Below are 19521 nucleotides of genomic sequence, written 5' to 3' on the forward strand. Positions count from 1 at the left end.
CTTCCGGGACAATCTCTAATTTGTGCAAAGTAACTGTGCCAGAACAGAAATTACATGAAATTACATGAGAACCTTCATCTGGCTGATAAAGACAAATAGATCAATGTATGTTTTTCCCAGACAGAGCATACCTGTCCTGCGTCCTCAACCTCGTGCTAGTGTCCCCACTTCACATTACTCCTGGAGAGAGACACATTCTCTCCAATGTTTGCAGAGCAGCAACTGCTCAAGACTTTGCAGAGATGTGGAATTTACCAGGAAGCCTTTCATCCAAGAGATAGCAAGCAAGGTGAGGGCCCCAAGTAAGGGGCCTATGGAGACCAACACCCCAGAATATAGGGGTCCTGAGGGACACAGGTCCAATCCGCTCTCACAACGGGAAACAGACAAATCTGTAGGGCTGAGCACACCCTCCCTCATTCTTCAGACTTCCTAGGGGCATAGAACCTCAGTCTAAGTGCACAGTTTTCAGGTCAGTAGAGGAAGGAGTATCAGGTTCTCCTAAAAATGGACGGGAGAAACAGGAATGGATTAGACAGAGTGAGCCAACCAGAAAAATAGGACCCAATGAAGTCCCCTCCCAGCTGTCAGCCTTATGAGGCTCAGAACAGTCCTGGTTGCTTGGGGCTAACACTGACTTTCAGTTCAGGTCCCTGGGAGGTGAGGATTTCGCCAGAACGCTATTGCCTCAGATCCGCGGAGAGTGAAGTCCCAGGCGGGAAAGTTGAATAGTCAGAGTGGAGAATCATCGTGGGAACCCCTCAATCCACACTTGACAGGGCTACACCTAACCCCACCTCTGCTGTTATCCCTGGGAGGCTCAAGTAGGCGCTGACAAGCTCAATTCTCCCTTAGATTCTGTGTGCAGTGTCTCAAGGGAAAGACATCCTCGGTGTACAGGCTGGCTTTTCAGCAGAGAGTGGAAGCCCAGGCATGACCTTGTCAAGATAACAATCCTGTATGAGGGGTGAGGCAGCCAACAGTTCCGTAAGACATATGTCCATCTAATGCCTGCTTCTACAGATGTCTCTGGGAGGTCACAGGGCGAGTCTTCCGGCCTCATTTCCTGAAAGGGGCTGGTCTCAGGGACTTAAACTCCTTGCACTGATGGGTGATACCCCATTCAGCAGAGGAAAGATACTGATTTCCTAACAGCAGTCAACATGGTGACACTACATAATGATAAGAGGATCCCTCCCAGAAAGAAGTGGGCCACACACAGCCCCGTCCCTGTAGTCACAACTGAGACCGTGTCACCTAGTCATGGTGACATGATGAGTCATACTCACTTTCTCCTACAACACCTCAAGGCCGGGAGGAACATCATCAAAGTGGACAGCCACAGGTGAACAGAAGGAAGGATTCCAGATGTGCCAGGAACCAAGGTAAGGGTCCTGAATACTGAAAGGCCCACCCACGTCCTAAGAGTGGGTTTCAGCACAGATTCCTTCCACTAGTGCTAGCCTTGGCACATCAGAGGCTGCTGAGGCCAGATGAGGCAAACCTCACCTCCTCCTAGGGTTTCACAGGGAATTGAGGGCCTCAGTATAAAGGTTGTGCCAGGAGTCAGAGTGAGCACAGTAAAGAGTGGGGAGACACACGACCCATATCATCCGTGGCCACACAGAATCCTCCCTACCACTAGCACCAGCAGGACAAAGGCAGAGATGTCAGCCAGAGGGACTCATTTGTTCCCACAGAGGAGGAACAGGGAAGTGAGGGTTTTGGTCTGAGGGCGGCGGTCCCATTTCAACGGAGGGAGGGATGTTAGGGCTGCCCGGAAGTCAAATTTAGGACTTGACTTCGGTCCCTGAGCGGGGACCATGCAATATATGGTATTGGGAAAATTGAATATCTACATGCAAAAGAGTTGAACTGCAGGTTTATCTTACATCCTACTCAAAAATTAGTGAAACATGGGTTAAACACTTAAAAGTGAAACCCAAAACCATAAAATTCTAAGAAAATAAATACAGGACGAAAAACTAGTTCACCTTTGCTTCGGAAATTTTTTTTTTCATATGACACCACAAACAATACAGGAAGTGTAAAAGAGAAAAATAAAGACTATAAAGTAAATAAATCTGTACAGCAATAGAAAGAATTAAAATGACACAGCAATCTATGCAATGGGGGGAGAGAGCTGCAAACCATACAGCTGATAAAGGGTTACCATCAAGTTATGTAAGGAGCCCATAAATTTCATTAGCCAATTAATCCTTTAAAAACTCAGTCCACTAAAACAGGAGCAAATACTCAAGGATATGGAAATCAAGAGCACAATCAGATATCACCTCATACCTGTTAAGAGAGCTACCATCGTAAAGACAAGCCATAACAAGTGTTAGTGAGGTTGTTGAGAGAAACAAACGTTCTACACTGTTGGAGGGAAAGTAAATTGGTACACCCATCAAGGAAAACAGTTGGGAAAGTCCTCCGAACATTATTAAACTAGAACTACCACATGATTCAACAATCCCACTTCGGTTTGTATACCAAATCATTGTCTCAAAAATATAGCTGCACACATCTACGTTCATTACACCATTATTCATATCGCCAATTATGTAAAAAACCCACACATCCATCAGCACACAAATGGATTTAAGAACAGGTGATATATACATACAATGGAATATTCTTTACCTTTAAAATTAAAAGATCCTAGCCAAGGCTTTCTCAATTTTGTTTATCTTTTCAAAGAACGAGCTCTTTGTCACACTAATTTTTTCTATTGTCTTTTTGTTCTCTATTTCATTTAGTTCTGCTCTGGTTTTTGTTATTTCCTTTCCTCTGCTGACCTTGAGTTTCATTTGCTCTTCTTTTTCTAGTTCTTTAGGGTGTAACATGAGGTTATTTATTTGGGATTTTTCTTGTTTCTTGAGATAGGCCTGTAATGAGATAAATTTCCCTCTTAAAACTGCTTTCGCTGCATCCCCAAAATTTTGGTAGAATGTATTTTCATTGTCATTTATTTCTATGTATCTTTTGATATCTCCTACAATTTCTTCTTTGGCTCAGTCGTTCTTTAAAAGTATGTTGTTTAATCTCCATGTATTTGTGTGTTTTTCCTGCTTTCTTTTTGCAGTTGATATCCAATTTCAAAGCCTTGTGATCAGAGAATGTGCTTGGTATTATTTCAATCTTCTTAAATTTGCTGAGGCTGATTGTATGTCCCAATATATGGTCTATACTTGAGAATGTTCCGTGTACACTAGAAAAGAATGCATAGTCTGATGTTTTAGGATGAAGTGCTCTATAAATGTCAATTATGTCCATTTCATCTAATGTATCATTTAGGGCTGCTATTTCGTTATTTATTTTCTGTTTGGATGATCTATCCATAGCTGTCAATGATGTATTTAAGTCCCCTAGTATAATTGTGTTTTGGTCAATTTCTCCCTTTAGTTCTGTTAGCAGTTGCGTGGTATATTTCGGTGCTCCCTGATTGGGGGCATAAATATTGATGACTGTTATGTCTTCTTGTTGTATAGTCCACTTTACCATTATGAAATGTCCATCTTTGTCTCTTATTATCTTTTTCACCCTGAAGTCTGTTTCATCTGATATCATTATGGCTACACCTGATTTTCTCTGGGTACCATTTGCTTGGAGTGTCAATTTCCACCCTTTCACTTTGAGTCTATGCTTGTCCTTGTAACTGAGTTGTGTCTCTTGGAGACAGCATATGGTTGGGTTTGGTTTTTTGATCCAATCTGCTACTCTGTGCCTTTATATTGGTGAGTTCGGTCCATTTACATTTAGGGTGATTATTGATATGTGAGGATTTCCTGTCATTCTATCTTTAGTTTTCTGGTAAGGCTGTGTCTCCATTGTTTCTTTGCCTTTCTGTTATTGTCTATTATTTCTGTGTGGTGGTATTCTATGATGTTTCACTCTGTTTCTTCTTTTATGACAGTATATATTTCAGTTCTGGATTTTTTTTGAGTGGTTACCCTTAAGTTTATGTAATAGAAAGTTTGATATTTAGAGTATTCCATTTTCTCCAGCACGCTTACTTTCTCCATTCCCATATTCCGGTTCAGGCCTTTACTCTCCCCCTTTTTATGTTTTGGTTGCCACAGATTGTCCCTGTTGATGGTGGTCGAATAGCCTCCTTTAGTATTTCTTGTAGTGCAGGTCATGTATTAGAAAATTCCTTCAGCTTCTGTATGTCTGGAAAGGTCTTTATTCCTCCTTCATATCTAAAGGATATCTTTGCTGGATTCTTGGCACATAATTTCTCTCTTTCAATAGTTTGAACATTTGGTTCCACTCCCTCCTGGCTTGTAGAATTTCTGCTGAAAAATCTGATGATAATCTAATGGGCTTTCCTTTGTAGGTTACCGTCTTCTTTTCCCTGGCTGCCTTGAGGATTCTTTCTTTGTCGTTGATTTTAGGCAGCTTCAATACAATGTGCCTTGGAGAAGGCCTGTTGGGATTGAGGTAACTAGGTGTTCTATTTGCTTCTTGGATTCGAGGATCCAGTTCTGTCCACAAGTTTGGGAAGTTCTCATCAACAATTTGTTTGAATATATTCTCTGTTCCCTTCACTCTTTCTTCTCCTTCTGGTATGCCCATTATTCTTATATGGCTCTTTCTGACGGAGTCAGAAAGTTCTTGTAGAGTTCTTTCATTTCTTTGAAGTCTCAAGTCTCTTTCTTCTTCCATCTGTGTAAATTCCAGGTTTCTATCTTCGATGTCACTGATTCTTTCCTCCATCTCGTCAACTCTACTACCTAAGCTGGTTATTTCATTCTTAACTTCTTCTATTGAGTTCTTAATCTCCAGAAATTCTATTTGGTTCTTTTAAAAATTTAAATCTCTTTCGTTAAATGCTCATATTGTTCTTTGATTGTGTTTCTGAGTTCATTAAACTGCCTTTCTGTGTTTTCTTGTATCTCGTTGAGTTTTTCAGAACTGCAATCTTGAATTCTCTGTCATTTAAGTCACATATTTCCATATCTTTAAGTTCCTTTTCTGGAGACTTTTCACTTTCTTTCTGAGCTGTCTTGTTGCCTTGGTTATTCATGGCAATTACTGATCTATTGTTTCCCTTCCTAGACATCTACAGGAGTGGCATCTGCAACAGCTTGATAGGAAGAGGTCTTTCTTTTGTTTTCCAGTACTTGCTGGTAGAATGTTTTATTTTCTCTCCGACTGCAGCCTTTTTTTCTCTCTCACACTGTAGTGTTATGTTTTCTCTGCACTATTCCAGCTTCTCACACAATGGGGGGATTCCCTGGGAGATGGGCTTCTCCTCTGTTAATAGTTCGCCTGGGTCACAGGGTGCAGTGTCCCGGTGGGTAGGCAGAGAGCTTTTGAAGTTCCAAAGCTCTTCCTGCACTAGATTCAGAGCCTGTATGTTTTAGCAGATCTGTTTATTCCTGCAGGGATCTGCCCAGATAGGTGGGATCAGGGGCGGGGTGAGTTGTGAGAGGTAGCCCAGAGCAATGGCGGCGACCACCACCACAGCCTGTCCTGCTTCCAAAGCTCCCTCCCCTTTGCTGGAACTAGTTGGGCTGCGAATCTGTGTCTGCGGTCCACAGTTCTCAGAATAGCAAATATTCTATTCTTTTCACCTGACACTGCTACTGTTCTGCTTCTAGAACAAGGCTGATGGGGGCAGGGTGAGCTCTGGGAGGGTAGGGAGGGGGCGGCTAGTCTCAGTGCCTAAGGCTTCCTTTCTCTGCTCGGCAGGGAGGGCTTAAACCATTGTTTTTGGCCTTTCCTCAGTCCTTTCTCCAAGGTCTCTGCCATGAGCATTGGGTTCAGACATGTTATATGCTGCCCCCTCAGCCCCGTGGGCCATAAGCGGAGCCCTAGAGGTCCAAGTTCCTCCCTCTCCTGCAGCTGCGATAGTTCCAGGATGCAGCGGGCCCGGAGGACTGAGCTAGGTCTCTATCCTGTGCCCGAGGTGCTCCGTCTCACTTCTCCCTTACCTCCTCCCCAGTTCGTGTGATTCACCCACGCTTAGGTGAATTCAGTAGTGGGCCTCTTCATCTTGCCTGCCTGCTGTGCAGGGAGTCCTTTGTGGAGTTATTGTTGTTTGATTAGTTGTAAATTCCAGGGGAGATTTACAGAGGCTCACCTCATGCAGCCATTTTGATGACGTCAGCCTGTCATGTTATATTTTCTCCTCAGGTGACTAAAAGAGGTAAGGTCCTTAGTCTGAACAGGATGATACCATTTCAACAGAGAAAAAAATTCCATTATCTGCAGGAGTTAAAGTGAAGAATCAGAATGAGGGGTGTGGAGACCACCCACGCCAGAAGAGAGGGTGCCCCCAGAGTCAAGTTCCTTCTGTCACACCGGTAGCCATATAAGACGTCCCCTCACTTCCTCATAGAAATCACAGAGAGGTGAAGGCCTTGGTCTAAAGGGAGATGGCCTCAATCAGCAAAGTGAGTGTCTTATGAACTGCCAGGATTTATGGTAAGGACAATGAGTGAGAACTGAGGGAACCACACCCCTTAAACAGAGAACCCCAAAGCCCAGTTCTGTCTGCCGTACTGTGAGCTCTGGGAAGTCTGCAACTGGGATGGTTGGCTGTACTGAGAAATACCATCTCAGTTCTTCCTTCAAGTACTTCTGAGATAAGCAGGACAGGAGACCTGTGAGGACCTAGAGCACTGCCCTTAGGAAAGGTCTGGTGGAGTTGGCTTTCATCGGCGCCAACAAAGTTGAGTTTACCAGGAGAGGCCACTCTCATCCTCCTTCTCTTCTTTAGCCTTTGGTGCCCTATCACCATGCCTCCTACTCACACTCCTGCCTACTTATACCACCAAGACTCATCACACCTCAGTATCAGAAGCTTTAGTGTTGCACATGAGCAACACTTGCAGGTCCACAGGGAGACTCAAAGCCAGGAGCGTCCACAGTCGCATCATCAAGCATATTGGATGAGGATTCCAGTGGTTACAAAGACAGAAAGCTCCAGAACCCTGCAGCTTTTCCGGAGAGCCTCTGGACTAGAAAGAGGCTTTGTTGGTGAACTTCCCTGTGCTCAGTTATCAAGTGAAAGAGTACATCACAAAGTCAGACATGGTGAAGAATGTCATAAAAGAGGACAAGGAACAATTCCTGATATGCTCAGGAGAGCCTCTGAGCACATGGAGCTGGTCTTGGAGTTGATGGGAAGGACTATTCCTGTGCCCTTGTCAAAAAAAATGGATCTCACATAAGACGAGAGGCTGAGTTATGAAAAGGGCATGCACAAGACCAGTCCCTTGATGACTGTCCAGGGCCCAATATTCACAAAGGGCAACTGCATCACTGAGGAGATAGTCTGGGAAGAGCAGAATATAATGAATGTAAATTATGGGAAGAGGCACTTCATTCTTGTGGATCCCATGAAGCTCATTATCAGCAATTTGGTGCAGCTAAAATACCAGGAGTACTGGCAGGTGCCCAACAGTGATCCTCCACACTGTGAATTCCTCTGGGGTCCAAGAGCCCATGCTGAGACCACCAAGATGAAAGTGCTGGAGTTTTTGTCCAAGATCAATGGTACCATCCCCAGTGACTTTCCACGTCATTATGAAGAGGCTTTGAGAGATGAGGAAGAGAGAATGTGGGCCACTACTGCCACCATGGCTGGCACTACTTCCAAGTCCAGTGCACAGTGAGGATCATGTCCAACAGTTCCTCCCATCCCCTAGTGAGGCCTAATGCAGATTCTTCACTTGTGTTGCAAGTTGGTAGTCAATGTTCTGAGTAGCAGAGGGTCAGGGTAGAAATAAAGGGTGGGGAGAGTATGTCACTTCTGTGTTCCTGCTGCATATGGGCAACTTGTAGATTGATTGATTGAATTGGTATTTATCAAATGTTCACTTAAACGGAGGATGTATTTAGCTTCAGAATCTAAGTTTTTGAATGACATGGGACCCACACTTATTTCTGTTTACCAATTTTAAGAAGAGTTTTGGTATTTAGTAAAACAAGTTAAAAATCATTAAATTGTTTTTTCTGTGATCCACACAAGATAACATAACATTGGAAGAGACATTTTCTTAGACATGTAAAAGAACTCTGCATTAAAATAGTTGGGATCATGCAAAAGAGAAAAAACAAAAAGGTAAGAGGTGGTCAATTCTTGGTTTGCCTTATACCTTTTAGTCCTTATGTTTATAAAATTCAAAGATATATACCTGCATTTGCTTGGCTTATTCAAGAACCACATTCTACAAGCCCTACAAGACAGAGCTAATGGAACCCACCTCACAAGTGCAGAACCTGATGCTCACTAGGTTTAGTATTGTGCCCAAATTCACATGGCTGTTAGGGGACAGGGTTGAAACTAGACCGCTGGTCTAGATTAGTCTAGAGCTGACACTGCTCCAATTCTCCTAGCCCAAGGCCCACCTTGTGCTTCTTAGTAATTCAATTTTCCTCTTTCTTCTTAAAAATGTATCTCAGGCAATAAAAAGAATCTATGAACATACTACTGGATTGGACTACATTCCCAGAGTAATACGAATACCAAATTAAATGAGAGGCATGAATGAAAAAAAGGAAGCTAATACATGGTGACAGTATGATTATCGACTGTAGGGAAGATGTTAAGAAAATTCACTTCATTGGCTGAAGTTAGTTTTTTTTCTTTTGTTTTGTTCCCTCACATGAGACACTGCATGTGAGGTGATGGTTAGCTTTTTGTTCCTCACATGAGAAATTGCATGTGAGGTGATGGTTAGCTTAAGGCTAAAAAAATTCTCGGGGCAGACAGGTGGCTCAGTTGGTTAGAACTGCGAGCTCTGGGCAACAGGGCTGCCAGTTCAATTACCACATGGGCCAGAGAGCTGCGCCCTCCGTAACTAGAATGAAGTCAATGAGATGCCACTGAGCTCCTAGGTGGCTCAGTTGGTTGGAGCGCGGACTCTCAACCACAAGGTTACCGGATCAACTCCCGCAAGGGATGGTGAGCTGCACCCCTGCAACTAACAATGGTGAATGGACCTGGAGCTGAGCTGCACCCTCCACAACTAAGATTGAAAGGACAACAACTCGACTTGGATGGAGCTGATGAGTCCTGGGAAAAACACACTACTGTTCCCCAATTTAAAAAATGTCCTGGAAATACACACAGTTCCCCCAATAAAGTCCTGTTCCCCTTCCCCAATGAAATCTTAAAAACAAAAAATTCTCCCTCATCTCATCACCGGCAGGAGAGATATGGGATGATGTTGCTTTCTGTCTGTTTCACCCGCATCAGCCGATGAGGTGAAGAAGTAACTAAGTTATATCAAAATGACGTGACAGACATGTTGCCAGGCTTTGGAAGGCCTTGGGCCGATGGTCCCAGGTGAGAACAGTAAGTATTATTTATCCAAATAAACTGGCCCTTCAGCCGGATAAGCAATATTTTTATCACAGTAACTGCTGAACCCTCCCGGAACTCGCCATTCCCTGAGGGGGAGGCAGGAACATGAAGCATGGTTCTAAGATACATTTAAAGAGATATATTAGGCAGACCTCAATTGGCAGTACACGACGCTTTTGTTCTTTGGTGATTGGTGATTTAAAATTTAGAACTTGGAACTTACAACAACAACGACAACATCAGCAGCATTCTTGGGAATTTGTTAACATTTTAAGAACTTACATACAGCATGCCACTTGCAGCATCAGGAGATACCCTGGCTTCCAACCGCGGACCTGGTGAGGTCTGGCTGGTTCAAGACCTCTCCAGTGTTGTTCCCTACAGTTTGTTCACAGCTTGCAACATCAGGGGACACCCTAATCTCCAGCTGTGGACCTAGTGAGACCTGATCAGTTTTCCGACCTCTCCAATCTTGTTTCCCCACAGTTTGGTGAGCTTTCGGCATATACGATGTTTCCCTGAAAATCAGACGGGGTCTTATGTTAATTTTTGCTCCAAAAGATGCATTACGGCTTATTTTCAAGGGACGTCTTATTTTTTCAGGTACAACGATCTACATTTATTCAAACACAGTCATGTCATCTTCTTCTGGAACATCGTCATAATGTACTAAATGTGTCTGTCTGGCTGACGATCTTAACTGGGGCTTATTTTCGGGGTAGGCCTTATTTTCAGGGAAACACAGTACTGTTATTAGTTAATATCTTATAGAGTTTATTACTGCATTTGAATACTCCTTATTGACGTCATTTGTATATTTAGTCAAGTGATTTTTGATCAATAGTAAACCTATGTTGGGATCTCTTAAACTGATGTGTATGTATACTCCTTTGATATGATATTGTTATCAATGTATATAGTTTAGTCTTAATTGCCTTTACCGCTGTCGCTGCATATTCTTTTAATTGCCTTTGTCTATTGCTATTGTATATTGCTAAATAAGGTGATTAGATATTGCTGAAAAAATTAATTAGCCCCTCTGTAGCGTGTGCTCCTCTTTCTTTCCCCGCTCATCATTACATCCACACATGCAATGTCAGATAACCTCAAAAGATCAGGGTCTCACAAAATCATCCCAGACCTCCCCTTCCCTGCAGTATGTAAATCTATCAGAACAGACTTTACTTGAGAATCTAAGTCTGCCTGATGAAGAGAAGGAAAATAGCCTATTTTTCCCCCATCAGTCCTTCACCTGTGCTGGGATTCCTGCCTTGTGCTTCAGTTTCCACATCGTACACCACTCCTAGAACAGGGACCACAGTTTGCATATACAAAACTGTTCGGGGGTTTGCAGGGGTGTAGCATTTCCCAGGAAGCATTTAATCCAAGATGCAGGAGCCAAGAGGAGGGCCCCAATGTTAGAGGGCTGGAGAGAACAACACCCCAGAATATAGGGTGTCACACTCAGCCAGGCTTCCACCTGCTCTCAGAATCAGAAGACCCCAGACAGAGCTGTCATGCCGAGCATGCCCTCACTTATTCTTCAGGACTTTCAAGGACTTAAGAGCCCGCCCCGGCCTAAGAAGGACAACTTCAGGCAGGTAAGTAGAAGGAAGAGTCCTAATCTGTGACAGACATGAAGGTGAGGATTCTGAATGAGGAGTTATGGAAGGACCCAGAAACAACAGTGCAGTTCCATAAAGTCTGACTCAGGCTATCAACCCTTGGAGTTCTGGAACAGTCCGGACAGGATGTGGCATATCCTGACTTCCAGTTTGGTGGTCCCCAGAAGGTGAGTACCTTGATTTGATGGCAGCCGCCTCAGGCTCACAGAGAGCAGACTCCCAAGACTGGTCAGGGGTCAAGGTGAGGACTCTAAATAAGAATGAAGGAAGCACCCACCCCAAAACAGAGTAGCCCTGCAAATTCCCATTATGCTGTTGGCATTGGGATGTTCAGGAGAGACCTGTGAGGTGGTGGAACCCCTTTATATTCCCTGGAGTGTCTCATGGAGGTGAGGATCTTGGACTAATGGGGACAGTCCCAGATATGCAGAGAGAAAACCTAGGCCTCAACAAGTATCATGGTAGAGACCACAAGTGTTAATGATGGTCCCCCACCAGCCAAGGGAGTCAAACAGAGCCCCATCCTATTCTTAGCCCCGGAAAGATGGAGAAGAGCTATGACTGATTACACCTGTGTGGTCTCAGGGTGGGAAGGTCCATGGTACGAAGGAGACAGACCGAGTTCTGCAGAAAGAGGAGTCTTGGCCTTAATGGAGTTAAGATGAGGACTCTGACTGCTAAAGACAAAACCTCTCACTAAAATAGGGGCCTCACAGACACATCTCGCTGCTGTCAACTGTATGAGGCCCAGGAAGGAGTAGCCATGTGTTGCATAACCAGATATACCCTCTAGGGACTCAAGAAGGTGAGACATAGTTTCGAGGCTGGCTGACTCCTGTCACCAGAAGGAGCAGTCCCAGGCTGTAATAAATACCAGGCAAGGACTCTCAGTGAGGAGCTAGAGATCACTGACTACTAAACAATGGGGTGTGACGGAGCCACGGCCCTACTGAATGCCCACACAGACCTCAGCGCTGGTGGCCGGAAGTGGCTCACTGAATTCCACTTATCGGCCCAGAACGTCGAAAACGGAACGGAGATACGGCGTTTGTTCAGCTGAGGGTGGATTCGCAGGACTGATCTGGAGTCAAGGTGAGGAACCTGAGTGGGAACGTAAGAAACCACACCCCTACCATAATAGATTGCTCGCCCCCCCCCCCCCAAAGCTCCCTTCGCTAAACTAAGGGCCAAGCCAAGATATCAGACACTAATTGGCACGGAATGTGTTAGGGTAAGGGCTTCCTCTTGGGGAGTAGCCCCCTTCTACAGAGAGAGGACGAGTCAGTCACAACACGATCCGGAAGAGGGCCCCAGTGGGAACATAAGAAACCACATCCCTCGCATAACGAAGGTGGGGGCCCCATCCCTCCCCTGTGGTCCTGCGCTCAGAGGCCCCAGCCAAGATGTCGGCCTGGAATGTGTTAGGGAGAAGGGCTTCCTTTCGGGAGTAGCCCCCCTTCTACAGAGAGAGGACTTTCAGTGAAGTACAGTCAAGATGAGGACCCCGAGGTTTTGTGAGCAAACGTCTACACATGAAAAGGGGCCACACAGTGCGGCGCTGCTGAGCTCAGCTCTAGGATTTACCAGGCACAATAAGGAATAAAAAGCAACTAATTTCTCCTCTGGCGGGGACTCACTGAGGTGAGGGCTAGACGTGACAGCTCCCCAGCTGAGCAGAGGAAGCCCCGGGAAGAGTTGGCAGGCTCAGGTGGCCCCTCATTTCTTCTGGAGGTGGTATCAGGGAGGCAAGGGCCTTGCTCTAATGGAGTAAGTCCAGTTAAGCCAAAGGAACCCACTCCCTGATAGGATTCAGGGCTGTGACACTGAGTGAGGATGGGGACCCCTCCTTTTCAGAAAGGAGAGGGACACGTAAAGCTCCAGTTCTGCTTGCACACCTGGGAGACTGAGGCATGTTGACATGACGAGTTGCACTCACTTCTTCCCAGGACTTGCAGGGAGGTGAGAGACCAGGTCAATGGCGGCAGCCTTAGGTCAGCAGCAGCAGAATTTCCTGTTGTGCCGGGATTCACGCACAGACCCTTGAAGCCTGTGGGGATGTCGCACACCGTATCAGTGGGGCCACAAACTGTTCTCCCTATTGTCAGGGCTGGACGACCTGAGGGATACATGTCTGACAGGAGTGCCCTTCAGTCCTCACTGAAGTGTCACAGGGAGGTCAGGGTATTGGTCAGAGGGAAGTGGACCCAGGTTAGCAGAGGGAGAAATCTTAGAACCCATCAGGAGTCAAATTTAGACCACGAGTTGGGATCCTATGTAGGACCAACTACCTTGGGACTCCACTTGCTTGCATTAGCTCCATGCCTGGGGGACCACATTTGGTCACATAAGGTCAAATTCATTTTCTCCTACTTGGACTCATGGAGGTTGTCTCTTACTATGAGAAATTCTCTACTAGGAGCCAAATAAATTGAGGTAACTCCGTGGCAACTCAAGGGACCAACAAACCATGAATAAAAGGAACACGAAATTATCCGCCTAACCCAATGGTATCAGCATGAGAGATCCCGGGGAAGAACTGTCAGGTTACTATCCCCACACTTGTATTGTGAGGACTAAGGGACGTGAGATCCTTAGTCTGAAGGTGTAAACACCAGTAAACAAAAGACGAGTGCTGCCAAGCCTTACAAGGAGCCAGTGTGAGGAAGTTGACTGATGTCTGAGGACCAGAATGAACTCAAGACAGAAAAGACCCCACTCAGCTCTCAGCACTAAGTGTCCCCTGTAGGAAGGTGATTGAGGCCCACCTTCAGTTCCTTCTCCGGGGTCCAAGGCAGCTTTGAGGTGTCAATGTCAGAGCAGCAGAGGGGCAGGTGCCCAGACTCTGGCCACAGTTGACATGATAATTTTGAATGTCAACTAGAAGGACTCCACATGGCAGAACACAGGGATTCCCCTGCCAGCACCTGCTGACTTATGAGTAAACCCAGGGTGGAGCTGGTAGGAGGCAGGGGGAGACTCACTCTTCGGGTGCCATGGTTCTTCCGTGGGATTCTTATGGGACAGACTGCCCAGGAAAACAGAGTCCTACTGCGTTGTCCATCAGTGCCCTGAAGGAAACTTGCAGAAGCTGCCTTCACAGCAGCCAAGGTGAAATTGACCTGTTGTACGTGGTCATATCATCTCATTCCCCTCCACCAGGTACGAAATCACCTGTCCACTGACCCACTCGCCTGTCTGCCTCCCGGACCACAGCCATCATGCCTCGTGGTCAGAATAGTAAGCTCCGTGCTCGTGAGAAACGCCGCCATGACAGAGCTCAGACCCAAGGTCTTAAGGATGCCCAGGCGATTCCTGCAGTGAAAGAAGAGGCCGCTTCATCCTCCTCTCCTGCTTGTGGGGATGGTCCCTCCACCTCCGCTGTGGGTGGCACTGTCCCGGCGCCTCCAAGTGTCCCGTCCACCACCAGTGCGGCTACAGGTCTTTCCTGCAAAAGGTCTGATGGATGTGCCAGGAACCGCATTAAGAAAAGTAAGAATTCCTCCTGGGCCTCTACTTCCACTGAGAGCCCTGGCCAAGATCTTCTAGATAAGAAAGCAAGTATATTGGTGCAGTTCCTGCTGAATAAATATAAAATGAATGAGCCCATGAAAAAGGCGGACATGCTGAAGCTTATCCACAAAAGGTACAGGAAGCAATTCCCCGAGATCCTCGCGAAAGCCACTGAGAGCTTGGATCTGGTCTTTGGCTTAGAAGTGAAGGAAGTCAAGCCCAACACTCACTCCTATACCCTGGTCTGCAACACAGATGATAACAGCGGAGGGAGTCTGAGCACTGCCTGGCGATTTCCTACAAAAGGGATTCTGATGCCTCTCCTGGGGGTGATCTTCTTGAATGGCAACCGCACCTCTAAGGAGGAAGTGTGGGAATTCCTGAATTTTTTGGGCATCTATGATGGAAAGAGGCACTTCATCTTTGGGGAGCCCAGGAAGGTCATTGAAGATTTGGTGAAGGAAAAATACCTGGAATACCGGCAGGTGCCCAACAGTGATCCTCCATCCTTTGAATTTCTCTGGGGTTCAAGAGCCTATGCTGAGACCACTAAGATGGAAATGCTGCAATTTTTTTCTAAGATCAATGGTACCGCCCCCAGTGACTTCCCATCCCACTACAAAGAGGCTTTGAGAGACGAAGAGAGAGCCCGGGCTGTTTCTCCAACGAAGGCTAGCAAAACTTCCAAGGCTAGTGCACATTCCACGTCCACATCCAGCCGCAGCTCTCACCCTGAGTGAGATGTGAGGTGGATACTTCACTATCTGCTGTGAAAGGCCTGTTAAGCAGTGTTCCTAATATGCACAAATATATTCTTTTCTTATCTTTTTTCGTTGTTTTGCATTTTCAGGTGCTTTGTTTTCAAAAGAAATTTCATTTAGATTCAGAATGTAAGTTTATGAATGACATGGGTCACACATTCATTGCCATGTGTCACATTTAGGAGTAAGATTTTGGTTTTTGGAAATACACGTTGAAAATACTTAAATCATTTTGTGATCCAAAACAATATAACATGGCCTTAGGAGAGGAATGTCCTGGGAAATAAAGAACTCCACACTCAAATAGCCAGGATCACAAAATTAGAAGATATGTACAAAGATAGCTCAAGTAAAAGTTGGCCAATTCCTGGTTTGCCTTACTCCATTTAGTCTTTCTTTTTGTAACTTTATAAAGATATGTACCTGAACTTGCTTATGATTTTCAAGAATGTTCGAGAATATAAATCATAACCTACCTCACTGTTCTTGGGTTTTAGTTCACACAGTTGCTAATTGAGTATCATCGCTTTGGAAGTCTTCATGCTAGCACTGGGGATGTTAGTCAAAGTAGACCCAGCACATGCCTACACAATTATGGATTCCAGGAGAAGCTATCATAACAAAAGATGACGAGATATACTGCTTCATGAGGAACAAGTCAAGGGGCAGTAAAGGAGGGGTGCTGACAGCATATTACTTAGTTGTCATTGATAAGCAGAACTTTGGACACTTAAGGGCTTTGCTTTTTTCTAGAACACTGCATATATTCTGACATCTCTCTTAGATTTAAAAAAAATAATTCCAGCTGGATGGATGGTAACATGTGAGGTCAAGATAATCAGTAATAACTGCCATTCCCTAATGTCTCCATATAAGACAGGCATAGCGCCATGCTTCCCTACATTACACACATTCCAGCAGTCCTACAAGACAGGGTTTATCAGACTCTCTGTACAGTGGAGAGCCTGAATCTCATAGAGTTGGAGTCTGGTAATGTGCAAGGATTCACAATGCTAGTAAAAGGCAGGCTGGAAGTAAACAGCTGGTCTAAATCATGGTGAGCCCACACTGTTCTTCTCCTCACACCCTAGACGCAACCTGTGCCTCTTATTTCAGATTTCCTCTCAGTACTTCAAACATAACGAGTGGTGAAAGGAATGGCCTTGTGACAAACTACTGGATTGGAAAACATGCCCAGAACAGTAAGAATGCCAAAATAATTGAGAGGTATGAACAAACAAATGAAAGAGGCAACATTCTGTGACTTTATGATCATGTATATTTGCAATGTTTGGTAACCTTTACAGGTTATGTAACAGGAAGCTTTCCATCAAAGAGATAGCAAGCAAGATGAGGGCCCCACGTAAGGGGACAGTGGAGAACAACACCCCAGAATACAGGGGTTCTGAGGGACACCAGTCCCGTCTGCTCTCAGACACAAAGGGAACCAGACAAATCTATATGGTGAGCAAACATTCCTTCATTCTTCAGACTTTTAAGGAGCATAAAAGCCTTCATCTAAGGGCAGAGTTCTCAGGTCAATAGAGGAAGGAGATTCAGGTTCTCAGAGAAAAGGACGTGAGAAACCGGAATGGGATAGACGGAGTGACCCAGCCAGAACAACAGGATTCAATGAAGTGTCCTATCCCAATTGTCAGCCCTGTGAGGCTCAGAAAAGTCCTGGGTGCTCGGGGCTAACACTGACTTTCAGTTCAGGTCCCTGGGAGGTGAGAATTTTGCCAGAACACTATTGCCTCACCACAGGAGAGAGTTGAGTCCCAGGAGGGAAAGTTGAATACTCAGAGTGGAGACCCAGCATGGGGACAACTCAACTGCCACTTGACAGGGCTACACCTTGCCCCTCGTCTGCTGTTATCCCTGGGAGGCTCAAGTAGGTGATGACAAGCTCAATTCCCCCTTAGATTCTACGTGCAGGGTCTCAAGGAAATGAGATCCTCGGTGTACAGGCTGGCTTTTCAGCAGAGAGTGGAAGCCCAGGCATGACCGTGTCAAGATAACAATCCTTTATGAGGAGTGAGGCAACCAACTGTTCCCTAAGACATATGTCCATCTAATGCCCGCTTCTGCAGATGTCCCTGGGAGATCACAGGCAGAGTCTTCCGGCCTCATTTCCTGAAAGGAGCTGGTCTCAGGGGTTTAAAGTCCTTGCACTAATGGGGGAGGCCCCATTCGACAGAGGAAAATACCGGGTTCCTAAACAAGTCAACATAATGACACTACGTAATGATGAGAGGATCTCTGCCAAAAAGAAAGTGACCACATACAGCCCCGTCCTTGTAGTCACAACTGAGACCGTGTCACCTAGTCATGGGACATGATAAGTCATACTCAGTTTCTCCCACAACACCTCAAGGCTGGGAGGAACATCATCAAAAGGGACCGCAACAGGTGAGCAGAAGGAGGATTTCCAGATTGTGCCACGAACGAAGGTAAGGATCCTGAATACTGAAAGGCCCACCCACGTCCTAAGAGTGGGTTTCAGCACAGATTCCTTCCACTAGTGCTAGCCTTGGCAGACCAGAGGCTGCTGAGGCCAGATGAGGCAAACCTCACCTCCTCCTAGGGTTTCGCAGGGAATTGAGGGCCTCAGTATAAAGGTTGTGCCAGGAGTCAGAGTGAGGACAGTAAAGAGTGGGGAGACACACGACCCATATCATCCGTGGCAACACAGAATCTTCCACACCGCTAGCACCAGTAGGACAAAGGCAGAGATGTCAGCCAGAGGGGCTCATTTGTTCCCACAGAGGAGTAACAGGGAAGTCAGGGTTTTGGTCTGAGGGCGGCGGTCCCATGTCAATGGAGGGAGGGATGTTAGGCCGGTCCAGGATCAAATTTAGGACTTGAGTTGGGTCCCTGAGTGGGACTATCTCTCATATGGCCTGAACCTTCCTGGCACAGCTTTCAATGTCGTGAGACCATAGGCAGGTATGACCAGACAAGGCCAACCTTACCCCTCCTGCTGGAGCACAGGGAGGTGCGAACCTTACTGTGACGGATTAGTGTCAAGTACAGGAGGAGCTGAGCTACAGGCCCTGCCAGGAGTCAAATCCAGGAGCCTGAGAGAAGATTGAGCTGTCCACACAAGTCTGAATATGGGAGGCATGAGAGTCATGTCCCACCCTTTATATCAGCTGTACAAGGCTCAGGCCAGGGCTATCAGACGATGCCTACCGCTTCACGTCTTTATATCAGGTTGAAAGGAGGTAAAATCTTTCATTTGAGAGTGTGGCCACCAGGCCTCAGAAGGCAGGGACTGGATACATACCAGGCACTGCAACAGGAGCTTTCTATTTACTACACACGTTCCACCAATGCAACAAGACAGGGCTTATCACACTGAGTTCACAGATGAGGAGCCTGAGCTTCACTCATAGGTTTTAATAATGTGCCAAAGTTCACATGGCTGGATAGTGACAGGGTGGAAACAGGCCCTTGATTGAAGTTAGTCTGAAGCCCACACTCTCCCACTCCTCCAAGCCTGAGGCCGACCTTGTGTTCTTCAATTCACTTTTTTTCTCATTACTGCAAAATGTATTCCAAGCAATAAGAAGTAGAACTCTGTGGCCAAACCGCTGGATTGGAATACATAGCCAGAGCAACAATAATACCAAAATAAACGTGAGATATGAATAAAGGGGAAAAGAGATAACATTTGCTGACAACATGATCATGTACGTATGTGATATCAGATAACCTTAAAGATCACAGACTTAAAAAAATTGACCAACTCAGCCTCTTCTTTATAAAAAGTAAATCTACTAGAACAGAAGATTCCAGTTACATAAGACCTTTACGTCTGGCTGGAGAAGAAAAGGACTAGATTACCATGTTTAATTTCTCTTACACTCTGGGGCCCCTGGTTTGTACTACGCATTTCACATATCACATCACTCCCCAGACAGGGACACATTCTCTGCAAGGGTAGGAGTAGGGGTAGTGCTCAGATTTCAGAGATGTGTCAGTTCCCAAGATGCTTTTAATTGAAATGACGAGAACCTATCCGAGGACGCCCATGAATTAGGACTGGGGAAAGCAACATCCCAGATTACTGGGTGTTATGAGGAGTCCAGCCCCTGCGTGTTCTGAGACCTGCAAGGCTCCAGGCAGAGCTGTCAGGCTGCGCACCTCCTCACTTTTTCTTCATAGTTGTCAGGGACATGAGAGTTTTGGTCTGAGGAGGGCAATCTCAGGTCAGCAGAGGGAGGTGTCAGATACGAATGTGACATCCCTTAAAAGAATGAAGGAAGCACCCACCAGGACACTGGGGTCCTATAGAGTCCAG

At 45.8% G+C, this 19521-nt stretch overlaps 2 protein-coding genes across 2 annotated transcripts; both read left to right on the forward strand.

Moving 5' to 3' along the window:
- The first annotated feature begins 7211 nt into the window (after positions 1–7211).
- On the forward strand, positions 7212–7628 carry LOC148754571 (melanoma-associated antigen B18-like). The gene has a single exon (XM_088794745.1). It carries the CDS (start codon positions 7212–7214, stop codon positions 7626–7628), a length of 417 nt encoding a protein of 138 aa, XP_088650871.1.
- A 6537-nt stretch (positions 7629–14165) lies between these two features.
- Positions 14166–15197, forward strand: LOC148754572 (melanoma-associated antigen B4-like). The gene has a single exon (XM_088794746.1). It carries the CDS (start codon positions 14166–14168, stop codon positions 15195–15197), a length of 1032 nt encoding a protein of 343 aa, XP_088650872.1.
- The last annotated feature ends 4324 nt before the right edge of the window (positions 15198–19521 follow it).

The sequence above is a fragment of the Rhinolophus sinicus genome, chromosome 18, assembly GCF_057876585.1.
Source record: "Rhinolophus sinicus isolate RSI-liver-muscle chromosome 18, RSI-T2T, whole genome shotgun sequence".
NCBI classification, from domain to species: Eukaryota; Metazoa; Chordata; class Mammalia; order Chiroptera; family Rhinolophidae; genus Rhinolophus; species Rhinolophus sinicus.